The sequence below is a fragment of the Theropithecus gelada genome, chromosome 18 (assembly GCF_003255815.1).
Source record: "Theropithecus gelada isolate Dixy chromosome 18, Tgel_1.0, whole genome shotgun sequence".
In the NCBI taxonomy this organism is placed as follows: domain Eukaryota; kingdom Metazoa; phylum Chordata; class Mammalia; order Primates; family Cercopithecidae; genus Theropithecus; species Theropithecus gelada.
In genome coordinates, this window is record NC_037686.1 from 25,948,205 (window position 1) to 25,964,893 (window position 16,689).

A 16,689-nucleotide genomic window follows, 5' to 3' on the forward strand; every position below is an offset into this window, starting at 1 on the left:
CAGGTGCCACTGACATTAAGTAGGTGGGGTGATGGGGACAAGTTTACTAGAAGCCCTGACATGTTCCAGGCAGTCCCATGTGACCAAGAATTGTATCTGTTCCCATGGGAATTTTTTAAAGTAGTGGTTGAGCACAGTGTCTCATGCGTGTCATCCTAGTACTTTGGGAGGCCGAAGCTGGAGAATCACTTGAGCCCAGGAGTTTGAGATCAACCTGGCCAACACAGCAAGACCCTGTCTCTAAACTGTCTTTTAATTAGCCAGGTGTGATGATGTGTGTTTGTAGTCCTAGTTACTTGGGCGGCTGATTCGGGAGGATTGCTTGTGCCCAAGAGTATGAGGCTACAGTGAGCTATGATCGTGCCACTGTTCTCCAGCCTGGGTGACACAGCAAGAATGTGTTTCTGAATAAAATTAAAAAGAAAAATAATAAAAATGAAAGTTTTGCTAGATATTGGTAAGAAGCCTTTTTAGAATTTTCTGAGCCTAAAACATAACCTTAGTTTGGTATAAACGCAAAGTTTTTATGTGTGTATGTGATATATATATATATTTAAATAGATATATATAAAAAAATATATATTTAAAACTGCTTTTACATGTACATTGAATTATTAAAGGAATACTACTACCATGCAAATCAAGAAAATACTGCACTATGCTTTGTTTAGAACTTTACCAGCAGTTTCTTACCATCTGGAAAGTTCCTGTCACTGATCACTGTGAGTTGTCACAACATATACATTGTCAGAGGACACTTTAGCTCTTGCATTCACGTTGATTTGCTGTATAGGTGCAAATAGTACCTGATGATTTTATTATATCTTCTAGTGCCATAGTATCCCCACATTTCCACATTGAAATACATATTATTTCATTACATATTACTTTCTTTAATGTATTATTTACATTATATCAGGACATTATACATATTTTTAATTGCAGCCATATATAACTTATATTAATTATAAATTGCATTTCAGGTCTTAAGGTGGGACATTTCAAGGTAATTTTTGTAAAAAATGATGCAATGTTTTTTAGGATTAGGAATTACTGGTTTTACGTCAAAGATTCCTTAAAGTTAAGACAAGCTTTTAATAGGCATACACCTATAAAATAAACTAAAATCCATCTTTTATAGGAAAAAAATAGAAAATAAGAACACACTACCTGTTTATTAAAACCTTTAAAAACCTTGCTGCTGTGTGACCCAGTAATTCTACTTCTCATAATTTATCCTAAAAAATAGGCAAGGCATCATTTTCATATGCAAATTATGATAAATAAGTAAAATTAGCACTTAATATTTTTAAAATGAGGTGGTGGAATTACTAGTAAAATTTCTTATTTATGTGTATTTCATTATTTCCCAATTATAAAAAAGCCTACATGATTGAGAAGAGTATTAAAAATGAAAATATTTTTAAAGTATGATTTTAAGATCATGAGGATCGGATCAAAATGGGGTCCCTATCCTGAGCAATTCTGTGACCTGGAGAAATTTATTCAACTTTTCTGAACCCCAATTTCTATACTTTTATAAAAATTATGACAATTATAAAAGAAAGGCTTGCAAAACACTTCACACAGTCTCACATTCATAAATGTTTCTACTGCTCTGTTATTGGCATTATTATTAAAGAGGATGTCAAGACCCATTAGAATGAAATGACTTGCAAAATCCTTTCTATCCCAGGTAGTTTTAAAGTACACATGTTACATAGGAGATAGAACATAGTCCAAGAACTACCCCTGATGGTCCAGACATACCTCAGAGATAGTGCAAGTTCAGTTCTAGACCACTGCAATAAAACAAATATTGGATTCAAGCAAGTAACATGAACTTTTTGTTTTTCCACTACATATAAAATTTATGTTTACCCTATATTGTAGTCTATTAAGTGTGCAATATCATTTCTCTAAAACAAAACCAATGTGCTTACCTTAAACAACAACAACATAAAAACATTATTGCTTAAAAATGTTAACAATCATCTGAGTCTCCTTGAGTCAAAATCTCTTTGCTGATGGAGGGTCTTGACTCGATATTGATGGCTGTTGAATGATTAAGGTGGTGGTTGTTGAAGCCTAGCGTGGTTATGACAATTTCTTAAATAAAGACAAGAATGAGGTTTGCCACACTGATAGATGCTCTTTATCATGAAATATTTCTCTAAAGTATACAATACTGTTAGATAGTATTTTGCCTATAGCAGAGCTTCTTTCAAAATGGGATGCAATTCCTGACACTGTTTAATCACCTTAGTTTATACAATATTTTTAAAGCTTTGTTTTTATTCAACAGAATTCACAGCATTTTGACCAGGAGTGGATTCTATCTCAATAAACCACTTTTATGCTCAGCTATAGAAAGCAACTTTTCATCCACCGAAGATTTATCATGAGATTGCAGCAATTCAGTCACATCTTCAGGCTCTACTTCTAATTCTACTTCTCTTGCTATCCACCACATCTAAAGTTACCTCCTCTAGTAAAGTCTGGAACTCCTCAAAGTCACCCATGAGAGTTGGAATCAACTTCTTCCAAACTCTTGTTAGTTTTGCTATTTTGACTTCCTCCCATGAATCATGAATATTCTTAATGGCATCTAGAATCACCATTTCAAAAGGTTTTCAATTTACCTTTTCCTAATCCATCAGAGGAATCCCTAGTGATGGCAGCCATAGCCTTGGGAAATTTATTTCTGAAATATAAGACCTGAAAGTATGATTACTCCTTGATCCATAGGTTGCAGAATGGATGTTGGTTAGCAGGCATAAAAACAACATTAATCTCCTTGCACATCTCCATCAGAGCTCTTGGGTGACTAAGTGCATTGTCAACGAGCAGCAGTATTTTGAAAGGAATCTTTTTTTATTTCCTGAGCAGTAGGCCTCAACAGTGGGCTTAAAATATTCAGTTAACCATGCTGTAAACAGATGTGCCATCATCCAGGCCTTGTTGTTTCATTTATAGAACACAGGCAGAGTAGATTTTTGCAAAATTATTAAGGGCCCTAGGATTTTCAGAATGGTAAATGAAAACTGACTTTAACTTAGAGTCATCAGCTGCATTAGCCCCTAAAAAGAGAGCAGCTGTCCTTTGAACTGTGAAGCCAGGCATTAAGTTCTTCTCTCTAGCTATAAAATACTAGGTAGCACCTTTTCCCAGTGATTCACTACAATGATGTAGTGATTTCATCTACATTATAAGTCTTTATTGTTTTAGTGTAGCTACTTTCTTCAATTATCTTAGCTAGATCTTCTGGACAACTTGCTGCATTTTCTACCTCAGCAACTGCTGCTTCCCCTTCCATGTTTACGTTCTGGCAATGGCCACTTTCCTTACATCTCATGAACCAGTCTCTGCGGTAACAGCTTCCAATTTTTCTCCTGCAGCTTCTTCACCTCTCTCACTCTTCATAGAATTGAAGAGAGTTAGGGTCTTGCTCTGGATTAGGCTTTCATTTAAGGGAATGTGGCTGGTTTGATCATCTATAAGACCATGAAAACTTTCTCCATATCAGCAATAAGGCCGTTTTGCTTTCTTATCATTCTTGTGTTCACTGGCGTAGTGTTCACTGGGTCTCACTCTGTTGCCCAGGCTGGAGGCAGTGGCACAGTCATGGCTCACTGCGACCTCAACCTCCTGGGCTAAAGCAATCCTCTCACCTCAGCCTCCCAAGTAGCTAGAACTACAGAGGCACCATGCCTTGCTAATCTTTTAAAAAACTTTTTTGTAGAGATGGGGGTCTCACTATGTTGGCCAGGCTGGTCTGGAACTTCTGGGCTCAAACAATCCTCCCACCTTGGCTTCCCAAACTGCTGGGATTACATGTGTGAGCCACCACACTCAGCTGAGTAGAATTTTAATATTCTCCAAGAATATTAAATCTCCTTCACACTTAGAATTTGGCTGTTTGGTGCAAGCCCATCTCGACTTTTCAACATGTGTTCCTCACTAAGTTTAATCATTCTAGCTTTTGATTTAAAGTCAGATACATGAGACTCTTCTTTTCACTTGAATACTTCATAGGATTATCAATTTCAATATTACTGTGTTTCAGGGAATCAGAAAGGCTGAAGAGAGAGGGACAGGGGGATGGCTGGTGGGTGGGGTGGTCAAAATACACACATTTATTAAGTTCTTTGTCTTAATTTTGCATGGTTCATGGTGTCCCAAAATAAGTACTACAGCAACATCAAAGATTACTGACCACAGATCACTATAGCAGATATAATCATGATGAAAAATTTGAAATATTGTGAGAGTTACCAAAATGTGACATAGAGACACACGGTAACCACGTACTGTTGGAAAAATGGTGCTGACAGACTTGCTCACGAGATTGTCACAAACCTTCAATGTGTAATAACTGCAATATCTGTGAAGCACAACAAAGTGAAGTTCAATAAAATGAGGAATGCTTGCACTTCATTTTTCCTATATAGTATATTTTCTTCTGTGAATGAAAGTGTCATGTTGAAGCACATTGAGAAACTCAAAGATACAGGGGTTTCCCCCTAACACATGTATATAAGAGAGAAAAATGCCAGGAGTAAAGTAAAAAGCTGACGATGACTGAGAATAAGTGTGAACTGGCAGGCCATAGAAATAAGTTTCAAGCCATATCTTGTTAATACCACAATGTCTACATTTAAGAATAAAACTCTATTGAATGGTGTTGTTTTCAGTTAGGTATTTGTTAAAGTTTATAAATGTTATAAAAAGGACACAAAACTGCAGAATTAAATGTGAAAGAAAAGCTGCCTCTCATAAACTATGTCTTAATCATGGTGTGTTAGATAGTTTTTTTTTTTTTAGGTCCGTATTAAAATTGCCCCCACGCTTATGTGGCTACATTTTCAATCTCTGCACCTGGAATTACATTTCTTTAATAATATTCCAACTCATTAGTACCCTAATAGAACAAGGAAAAATCATAAAGAGACACAGATGACAGTGAATTCACCTCTACTAAGGGAAAAGACAGTTGCAAGGAATTACTTAGAATATTTAGAGTTACTAAATATTTTTAGGTCCTGAGCCATTGGGTTCATGCTGGTTAACTAGCAGTGATTTTCTTCTTATTATTATTTTTTGGTAAGTTAGTGACGTATAAGTTTTCAGTACTTTATTTTTCTTTTTCCTGACCTTTTATTACACCACAGGTAAGTAACATGCCATTTCCCCTTCCCTCCACTGTGTTCTTTTCAACAGAGTCAAAGGTGTCACATCACAGTCAACCATTGGTTTCCCTTGTGCTTTGCTACTGCAAAATCTGTCACCCAGCATTCCTGCTTTGTCCTTCTGGGCAGTAACTGTTGGGCTCCTGCTGGGGAAGCCCTTAACTGGTGGTGTTATATGATCTCTTCTATAGAACTACAAACTAATTTAACTGAAAGCACTAAGGGCAGAAAATATAACAAGGAAACCCTCACATTCTCCAGAAACTTTCTACCTTAATCAGTCATCAAGCCTGTTAATAAAATGTTTGTCATCCCTCAAAACCAGCAAAAATCATACACCGATAGGAGATAAATCACCAACAAGTAACTGGTTCTAATCCCTCTTACTTTTTGCCTCTTTGTCTTCAAATGAAATGTAACCAATAACTATAAGATCTTTTTGTTTTTAAGGAAAAAGGAATAATTACTAAATAATAAAGATATAGAGAAAAGAATCCACAAATTTTGAGCTATGTCATAGAATTCTAAATGTGAAATCTCACTGCCCCTTTTGAATTGTCAAAGTGAAGAAAAATTTCCTAGATAACCTAAAAAACACAGATTATACGTTAAATAAAGAAAAATGCTATATTTATATTCCAAACTGCATTGGGAATGGACTTTGTGAAATCTGATTCCTGATGAAGCAGTAGGCTCCTGTCCTTGCCACTGGCTTGCTTCAGGGCTGAGGCTGCATAATAACAAGCTTCCTCTGAATTTTGGAACAAAATGGACATATGGAATAAAGTATTTAACACATCCATACTACCTTTCATGTTCATAGCTCAAAGAGCTTTATCAAATCCAATTAATTCATCAAGCTTCATAAACTCTGGAAGACATACACAATTACATCTCTACATGTGGCTAACCACTGGCAGCAAGCAGCCAGACGAGTGGCTTAACAGAAAGACAATTTTGAGTGTTCATGTTTTGAACATTTGTGTGCCTACAGAAAATTGGGGGCACAATGAAGAATCTCTGAGTCACTAGAAAATTCTAAGAATTTTGAGTTGGGTTAAGAATGCACACGGGAAGAGTGAGCTCCTTGCTAACATGCAAAAGAACTCTGATTCTCTCTAGTTGGGCAAAGGCGGGTTTGATTCAATTAATAGAGGGATCTCTGCCAATTACATGCTTTGGTAGGAAGTAGAATCACTTGGTAGAAGTTTCTGGGTGGCATGGCTAAGGAAATCTATAGAATTTATAGTAAGAAAAAGTAGTTTATATACTTTTGAGATACTAATTATAAACACTAAATTAGTGTTTACAGTGCATAAACAGCTCTCCAGATGAAGTGAAGCACTTTGGGAAGTTTGTAGCCTTTTTTAGGCTGATATCCAAGCAAACTCTAGATTGCTAGTTATGGTAAAGTACAAAATCTTTGTAAATAAAGTAAACCATTTTCCAGAAGAAAACTGCACTGCCAAAACCTTATCAGCAGAGGCACAAATGATACAAGTCCTAAATGTTGTTCTAGGCTATGGGTTTCCCTCCATGAACATAACACATGAAAATGCATTATAGGATTGTGAAAAGATCTCAGGCATCAGTTTTATCTAATATAAACGCATATTCTGGATTTCTTGTGCAGCTGGTGACCTTGCACAAATCATTTCACTTCTCTGGGCCTCAGTTTTCCTACATGTAAATGAGAGTTATAGTATCTTTTCTCATGGGGTTGTTGAGAATGGTAAATGAAACTGTATCTAGGAATTGCCCAATAAGTTTTTAGCAAATCTTAGAGTTTAATTTAAAAAAAAATGATTTCTTCATTTTTCCCCACAATTCCAAATTTCTTTGAACCCTTCTGGGTTTGAAAATAATATTTTTTTCCCACCAACCGTGTAAAAGCATTGCTATTTCTCCACATCCTTTCCAGCACCTATTGTTTCCTGACTTTTTAATGATTGCCATTCTAACTGGTGTGAGATAATGGTTTTGATTTGCATTTCTCTAATGATCAGTGATGCTGAGCTTTTATTCATATGTTTGTTGGCCGTATTAATGTCTTCTTTTGAGAAGTGTCTGTTCATATCCTTTGCCCACTTTTTGATGTGGTTGTTTTTTTCTTGTAAATTCATTTAAGTTCCTTGTGGATTCTGGATATTAGCCCTCTGTCAGATGGATAGAATGCAAAAATGTTCTCTCATTCTGTAGGTTGCCTGTTCACTCTGACGATAGTTTCTTTTGCTGTGCAGAAGCTCTTTAGTTTAATTAGATGCCATTTGTCTATTTTGGCTTTTGTTGCCATTGTTTTTGGTGTTTTAGTCATGAAGTCTTTGCCCATGCCTATGTCCTGAATGGTACTGCCTAGGTTTTCTTCTAGGCTTTTTATGGTTTTAGGTCTTACGTTTAAGTCTCTAATCCATCTTGAGCAATTTTTGTATAAGGTGTTGTAAGGAAGGGGTCCAGTTTCAGCTTTCTGCATATGGCTAGCCAGTTTTCCAAACACCATTTATTTAATAGGGAATCCTTTCCTCATTGCTTGTTTTTGTCAGGTTTATCAAAGATCAGATAGTTGTTGATGTGTGGTATTATTTCTGAGGCCTCTGCTCTGTTCCATTGGTCTATACATCTGTTTTGGTACCAGTACCATGCTGTTTTGGTTACTGTAGCCTTGTAGTATACTTTGAAGTCAGGTAGCGTGATGCCTCTAGCTTTGTCCTTTTTGCTTAGGATTGTCTTAGCTATAAGGGCTCTTTTTTGGTTCCATATGAAGTTTAACATAGTTTTCTCTAATTCTGTGAAGAAAGTCAATGGTAGCTTGATGGGGATAACACTGAATCTATAAATTACTTTGGGCAGTATGACCATTTTCATGATATTGATTCTTCCAATCCATGGGCATGGAGTGTTTTTCCATTTGTTTGTGTCCTCTCTTATTTCCTTGAGCAGTGGTTTGTAGTTCTCCTTGAAGAGGTCTTTCACATCCCTTGTAAGTTGTATTCCTATGTATTTTATTCTCTTTATAGCAATTGTGAATGGGAGTTCACTCATGATTTGGATATGTTTGTCTGTTATTGGTGTATAGGAATGCTTGTGATTTTTGCACATTGATTTTATATCCTGAGACTTTGCTAAAGTTGCTTATCAGCTTAAGGAGATTTCCGGCTGAGACGATGGGAGTTTCTGAATATACAATCATGTCATCTGCAAAGAGACAATTTAACTTCTTCTCTTCCTATTTAAATACCCTTTCTTTCTTTCTCTTGCCTGATTGCCCTGGCCAGAACTTCCAATACTGTGTTGCATAAAAGTGGTAAGAGAGGGCATCCTTGTCTTGTGCTGGTTTTCAAAAGGAATGCTTCCAGTTTTTGCCCATTCAGAAGGATATGAACAGACACGTCTCAAAAGAAGACATTTACGCAGCCAATAAACATATGAAAAAAAGCTCATCATCACTGGTCATTAGAGAAATGCAAATTAAAACCACAATGAGATACCATCTCACGCCAGTTAGAATGGTGATCATTAAAAAGTCAGGAAACAATGGATGCCGGAGAAGATGTGAAGGAATAGGAATGTTTTCACACTGTTGCTGGGACTGTAAATCAGTTCAACCATTGTGGAAGACAGTGTGGCGATTCCTCAAGGATCTAGAGCTAGAAATACCATTTGACCCAGCAATCCCATTATTGGGTATATACCCAAAGGATTATAAATCATTCTACTATAAAGACACATCCACACGTATGTTTATTGCAGCACTATTCACAATAGCAAAGACTTGGAACCCATCAAATGCCCATCAATTATAGACTGGATAAAGAAAATGTGGCACATATACACCCTGGAATACTATGCAGCCATATAAAATGATGAGTTCATGTCCTTTGCAGAGACATGGATGAAACTGGAAACCATCATTCTCAGCCAACTAACACAAGAACAGAAAACCAAACATGCGTGCTCTCACTCATAAGTGGGAGTTGAACAATGAGAACACATGGACACAGGAAGGGAATATCACACACCAGGGTCTGTTGGGGAGTGGGGGGCTAGGGGAGGGACAGCATTAGGAGAAATACCTAATGTAGATGATGGGTTGAGGGGTGCAGCAAACCACCATGGCACATGTATACCCATGTAACCTGCATGTTCTGCACATACATCGCAGAACTTAAAGTACAAAAAAAAAAAAAAAAAAAAGAAAGAAAAGAAAAAAAAAACGGGGGAAAAAAGAAAACAGTATTTTTTTTAATGTGGAGATATTATTGGGTATCTTCCATTCCCAGAAACAGAGCCTTGCAATAAATATATGAGGACATATAAAAAGGAGACAGTATGGGGAGCAGGGCCAAGGACCACTGGTCCTCATTCATTCTAGTCCCTACTCCTGAGGCAGGAGTAAGAAGTCCCATTTTTAATTATTTTTAGAAGTTTTTCTTCAGTGGATAGAAAGTCTATGAAGTAAATTTGAGCTCAATGTAAAGACCTTCAAAGACAATGATAAATCTCTGACAGTAGGAAAGAGTGTTAGTAAATAGCAGATCTTTAGTACCAGTGTGAGATTTGAGATACTAAAGCAAATAACAAATATATATTTAACAACATATAAACTTATGAAATATATAATGCTTTTATATGAATTGACTTATGAAATCCTCACAATAGCTCTATGAATTGATATCTGTATCTCCCATTTTACAGATTAGGCCCACAGTATTTAAGTGACTGGATCAAATATCACTTGATGACCAACTTTGGGGAATATTGTAGAGTGATATTATAGGTAGTATATAACATGAATAAGTCATTTAATTTTTATAACAACTCCACATATGATTAAAACTATACAGGGATATTCTAGAATGTAGACTAGGTGGGATATATAGCTAGACAATAACCAGGAGAGCCCTTTCAATCCCAGAATTCTACGATCCCAATTTCTAGAGCTAGCATCTGTTCTCAAACGGACTTTGACTTTGAAACTCCAATACCTTAGGTAGTGTCATTAATGCTTCTTTCTAGTTAACTGACATCAATCCAACGACAAAACAGCTAGACATCAAAGTCTTTTCTATACTGAATTTATTGATGCTTGCTATGCACCAGGCAAAATGCTAAGTACATAACATGAATCTGTCATTTAAAGTTCTCATAATGACTTCAAAGGATGGGTACTGTTAGTATTGCTGTCTTTCATACGGAGAAACCAAAGCACACAGAACTGGAATAGCTTGCTGAAGTTTGCACAATTAGAAAAGAAGAGATGAGATTCAAAACCAGATCTCTTTAGTTTCAGAATGTGCTCCCTTAATCACTATGCCAGATGGTATTATACATAGTGTTATAACTCATTGTATAAGATACATTTTATAGATATAACAATAAAAAAACTCTCAACAGAGGGCACATATATATGAATCAATACTGGTGGCATGATTAGCACATTTTAAATTGACTTTTTACATGGTTTTTATCTGAGACTAATACTGTATTTTTCATTTAACTGAAGGCTTCGTCTTTTGTGGCATTTAGAATTATTAGCACATGACATTTTAATAATAAACACATCAAATCAAAGCTGATACCATTCTGAAACACGTTAAAGTATTCTAAGCCTGAAATGAAAAAACTTTTTTGCTTTTTTCTTTGAAGTCCACTAGCTTACTGTAGAATCAAAATTGAACTAACTTACTTTAGTCTTGACTCACCTCATCCTCAATTAGCGATATAAAACATATGATTCATTTGTTGTAAAAATAATTTACAAATGAAAATGTGGCAAACTTTTATGCAGAATATTTAGTATATCACGTGACAATTTAGATTTTTACTACGGATACTTGAGAAAGGGGGTAGACAGAAAAAAGAGAAAGACATTTCTGGGATAAGAAAGAGAAACAGAAATATAGAGATAACCCAAGGGAAAGACTGAGGGAAACACCAGTGAGCAAAATACAAAAAGTACAAACATCTCCAATACACAGATGCCTTAGAAAAAAGATACTGAAATATGACATGCAATTGGCATATAATAAATGATTAATTAATGAGAGAGTAAATCTAAGACATGAATTTTCATTATGTATATCCTCATTTTTTGACTTTCTACTCTTTCAAAGTTGTGTGGTACTGTCACCACCCTCGGCATCATGTATTGGCATGCGGTAGTAGACCAGAGGAAATTAAAGAGAGGTTGGTTCATTTTCATTCAAAATGAACACAATCAAGTCACTCTCATAAGTCATGAGGTAAATTTACAAAGGTGTTGGAAATGATCAGTTAGAACCTCTTAATAAGTAATTGATCTTTAAATTGGATACTAAATAGAATTATAACTCATTAGTTTTGCTATTCATTTTTGCCACAGAAATATTTTGTTCTTTGACCTTCATTCATCACAGGAACACACGTTTTCAATTTTAAATTCATATCATAAAGACACAAATACTAGATATCTGTGTACTTTAAATCCATTCAAGAGCTTTTACTCTTCAACATTAATCAAATTAAATGAACTGCATTTGCTATAGCTGGTGTTCACCAGACTTCAAGATGCCTCAGTACCTGCTGTCTCTCCAGACGCATCCTCTTGGCGGCATTTCTACTCTCACTCTCACAAGCTGAAGCCAAGATACTCTCTGCAACTGCTGAAGTAAGGTGGGAAGGAATAGGTCGAGACTAAAAAAAAACAAAAAAAGAGAAAAGTATGAAAAAAATTATTAACAGTATCATTAACAGGCCAATGCTATTCTCAGAAGAGCTCTCAGGATCATCAACACGTGCAGGAGTATCCATTTATTTCAACTGAACTTATTTCAATAGAAAGAGGAAATGGAAATTGTAAAGATGAAAAATGAAAGCTAGTTAGAGATTAAAGCTATCGTTGCTACACAGATCCATCATTCATTCCCATAGATCCACTGTCCCAAGTATCTAGCCTGGGCCATGAAGCTGGAGTTTGAACAGGCAGTGGCAAAACTGCTAACTGGATTTTGCAAATAAAACAAGGTCTTTAATTCTACTATAACATATGACATGCACAAAAAAACGAAACAAAAACAAGTGACAGGGCTGAAACAGAGTTTAAAAAAACCTAATAGACACTCAGACCATGTCAAACAATCTTAATATGAAATATTATGAATATTTACACTCTAAATTGTGACCCAATTGATGTGATTAAAATGCTTTTAAATATAAATAAAAACTAAAAAATCAGCCCTACAATGATTTTAATATATTAAAGGTTTAGTGCTTTAGATGTTAGATATGTTTGCCTATGTGTACATACATGTTTTGTTTTACTTATAAAATATGAGCTGATATTTCATAGATACATGTTGAAACCCATCTTCTATGTAGCCCATACAGAAAGTAATTAATTCTCCAACTAATTTCATAATTAACTGTAAATTGTTTGCAGCTCTCAATATCATTTGTGATAACCATAACAAATATTATGATTTTCATTCTTTTTTCCATAATTACATGCAAAGTCATCCAACTGAAAGATGAAATACTTAATGATATAGAACAGTTTTTTAAATTAAGATAAGCAAATGATAGATAAGAAATAACAAAACTAAACCAAATGAGGTAGTAAAATAATGTGAAATTATGAAATAAATATATCATTTGGGAATATAGCATATATAGTATATGCCACCTTAGGGTTTTCAAAGCCTCAGACTAAAATATGTGTGAATGCTATTTATTAGAAGCCTGAACTAATTGAGACCTTTTGAATTTTTTTCTAAAGGAATTGAAACATGGCTTTTTTATACATGACTCATTTTACCAACTCTGGTATGTACAGCGTGTCTCAGCAAATCGAACACAGGGCTTACATCTAAAATAATATTCTAGAACAGCTAAATTCAGACCACACCATTTTAACAGACACTCCATAGTTAAATTTGTACAGTGTAGACAGAGACCAGGCTCTGACCTTGGGTGAACTAGGAAGCAATTTCTGCAACTGCCTTAGCAGACTTCCTCACTACTTCCCCTCCAAAGTAGCCTCTGGAGGCAAAAGGTAGGAAAGGTATAGAGTACATTCTTCTCTGCTAACCCCATGGGACATCTCAAATGATGGTTATACAACTTTGACAATAAAGCAGTAGGATATTTGGAATGTTATTTTTACAAAAAAGAAGAAAAGAGGTCCATTTGTGGCAGGAAAATAATGCAATATCAGCATTTTAAGAAGGAAATTAGAAAGCCAGGACTGTGCATTTGTAATAGAAAAGAGGGTCAAATGAGGCAAATCTAAAATAAATTGTCATAAAGATGTAAGCATAATTTCAAAACTCACATTGCTTCTTCGTTTCATTCTCTACTTCACTGAGTATAAATAAAATATTGTAGTCCAAAGCCAAATAAATTAAGCTATAAAATTAGTCTCATTAAACAATGGTCACTCCCTGGCTCAAAAATGTAATCCAACCACATGGGAATTAGATACTCACTGATGCCTTTCTTGATTGAGCTAATTTTTGAGGAAAAGGTGTTATAGGAAAAATGGGAATAAGAACATTACATTATCAAAAAATAAAACAAATTATTTGATTGTAGTTAGCACTATTCAAATAGGAGCGAGAGTTTATACCTTTATAAACTATATTATTAGATCATTTGTTTCCATGGATGAAATTAAGGCAATCTAAATAAAATGTCAGCAACCTTCCTTTTCTTAATCCAATTATTGAGAGCCACATGGGATTCAGAAGACATATTTCAGTTCTTCATTACCTCGATTGTTCTCTTTTTTTTTTTTTTGCTAACACCATTAAAAATTAGGAATATATAAAGCTATAGAATTTTAATAAATTATATTGTATCAATAGGCACACAAGTAACTTAAATGCATAAAAGTTTGTTTAATAGGGAGAACATAATTATCCCTTCAATTAAAATTATTTCATAGCATTTTCTTTCAAATTTTGAATAATTTTTAAAAACAACTCTTACTACTCAACTTCTACTAAAGCAGTAAAAGTTGTTATGCCTAGTAATTTCTGTAATTTCCTTTACAGAAAAGATGATAGGGAGAATTAGATCTTCCCTAGATGTGTGAAATCAGTTTTCTCAAAAACTAGAGTAATGTCCTGGCTAGATACATTTTAAGGTCATGTGATAACCTAATATTTAAAAATCAACTTCAAGATAAAGCAACCATGTACACACTATCCTATTGAGTGGAAAAAATAAGTAGAATCAAAGATGCATGATTCAATACTTCCCACAGATAAATAGTATAATTGTGAAAATAGATTTGTACTGAGTTTATTGGAGGATCATAAATTAACAACTCTCAATGGCCATAAAAGTCATCCAGTACAAGTTTCTTCTCAACTTTGAAGAACTGAAATGTAGGTAGATGAAGTAATTGCAAAAGGACAAACTGAACTAGATCCAGAACTCAGGTTTCATGGCTCCCGATTTTCAACTCTCACTTTCCTAAATTCTGTTCTATATTTAGTACTTTTACATACTTTGTCATTAATAAAACAAAAAATTCTTTTAAAAATCCTTATATATAAACCATTGTTTTCAACTAAAAAAATAAGCAGAACAAAGGTAGCCATTTACATGAATGCATTATAATCATCCTTAACTCAAGCTCTTTGGAGAAAAAGGCAGAATAAATCATGAAATCTGTATTACAATCTAAAAATTATATTTGAAATGTATTTTTGCAGAGAATGTACTGTATCTCAATAATGTGTACCTCCAAATAGAAATCCAGTACCATCCTAATTTAATTTTTAGATAAATGTTAATAATATCTAACTCCTATTGAGGGCTTAGGACATTCAGCTATTAATACCAAAAGCTGAGATTTATTATCAAATTTAATCTCCTAAACACTCTTTGAGAAAAGTACTTATATTACTCATATTTTAGATAAACTACATTGAAGTTCTGAGAGATTATGCAACTTGCTCACAAGTATGCAGTGATGTATGTGGAAATACCTGAATTCAAATCTAAGTCTGATGATGAATTGTGAGTTATAATCCCTAGTAAACTACTATTCACGTTTTACAACAAAGTCCCCAGTGAGTTTAAATAAATCTATAATTCTTAAATATTACACATTCCTGTAAGGGAATTCAATCAAAGCTAACCACACATGGCATTTAGCAAAGAATATATCAGGATCTCCCTAGCATCCTTCACTTAAATGGTTGAAGTTCTTTAATATATTGTCCTATAAATTCTATAAATTACAAAATGTACAATCTTCATTAATAGCACAAAGACAAAAATGTAACTTATCTAAGTTATGTCACAAATTCTTAACTGATTGAATCTGAATTCATATGATTGTAATGTTTATACAGCCAGAAGTGTCAATAATGCTATACATGAACCATAATAAAGCTTAATTTCATGCCCAAAATGAGAATACAGGAGCCAGGCAGAGAAGTTCTTTCCCTCATGTGAGGTAATCATGCTAAAAATCTCTTTGCTTCTGATATTAATGAGTCAATAATAAATGCCAATACTCTCCAATACACACAGGCTCAAGTGTGCAGCATTTGGTTATAAGATATTAAAGATGAAAGCTTAAAAAATTTCTCTATAATTTGGCTTCTATCCACTTAACAACTCAAAAGTACTAATATCAAGACAGTGAGAAGGAAATTAATCAATTTTTCTCCTTATAAAAGGAATTATGTTACAGAGAAATTAAAAACTGTGTTTAGTATGTGCTCTGAGAATCACCTCCTGCTGAACTCTCCTTTCCATCATTACATTTGACAGCTGAGGGCTTATTCCAATGTCATCACAGTATTGTCTTTCTAAAACATAATTAGCAGCATGTTAGGGGATATGGTCATACATTTCACCAGGAATGAGACTGAAAATTCCCTCTTACATTTGTAAAAGTGGCCATAAAACACAAAGCTTCCATGTAATAATTGGGGATAGGAATATTTTGATGCAAAGACCAAATGCAATTAATTCAATAGATAACTTATGAAAATAACACCTCTTCTGGCTGAAGATAGCTCAGTAAATACATATACTATTTGATATCTATCTCTCTATCTTAGAATATTTAAAATAATAGTTAACAATGGATATAATTATACACTTTACATGATCTATACCTGGATTGGGAATATTTATTACATATTTGTATGTACATATTACATACATTACTTCCCTGTATATAACATAATGGTACCTACCCTCATTAATTATCTCTTCATAATTAACTGACATTCTAACTGGGATCTGAGATGATCTTTCTCTAGCACTGTTCTTATTGTAATAATTATCTATGCTCAAATCAATGGCAGTTGTGTCATTAAACAGATGGCTAAACCGTCACTTGGAGATTTTGGAGTTTAAAAAGTCACATTTTAATTGGGGACTTAAGATGTCATTGCTGTTGGCACGATGTAACTGTGTCTTTTCTTATATATGTTGGTAAAATGTACCGTCACACCAACAAACTATTCCATTTTTGTGGGTCTTAAAACTCTACATGAAATAA

General features: G+C 34.4%; 1 protein-coding gene across 13 annotated transcripts in view; it reads right to left on the reverse strand.

Moving 5' to 3' along the window:
* Positions 1 to 16,689, reverse strand: part of NOL4 (nucleolar protein 4) — a 394,115-nt gene that overhangs the window by 76,084 nt on the left and 301,342 nt on the right. For 12 of the 13 annotated variants that reach the window (XM_025365628.1, XM_025365637.1, XM_025365636.1 and 9 more), the window contains one exon: positions 11,745 to 11,858. The exons of the other annotated variant lie outside the window; for it this stretch is intronic. In XM_025365628.1, the coding sequence (XP_025221413.1) occupies positions 11,745 to 11,858 (114 nt within the window). The remainder of the gene's footprint in view (positions 1 to 11,744; positions 11,859 to 16,689) is intronic. 13 annotated transcript variants of the gene reach the window in all.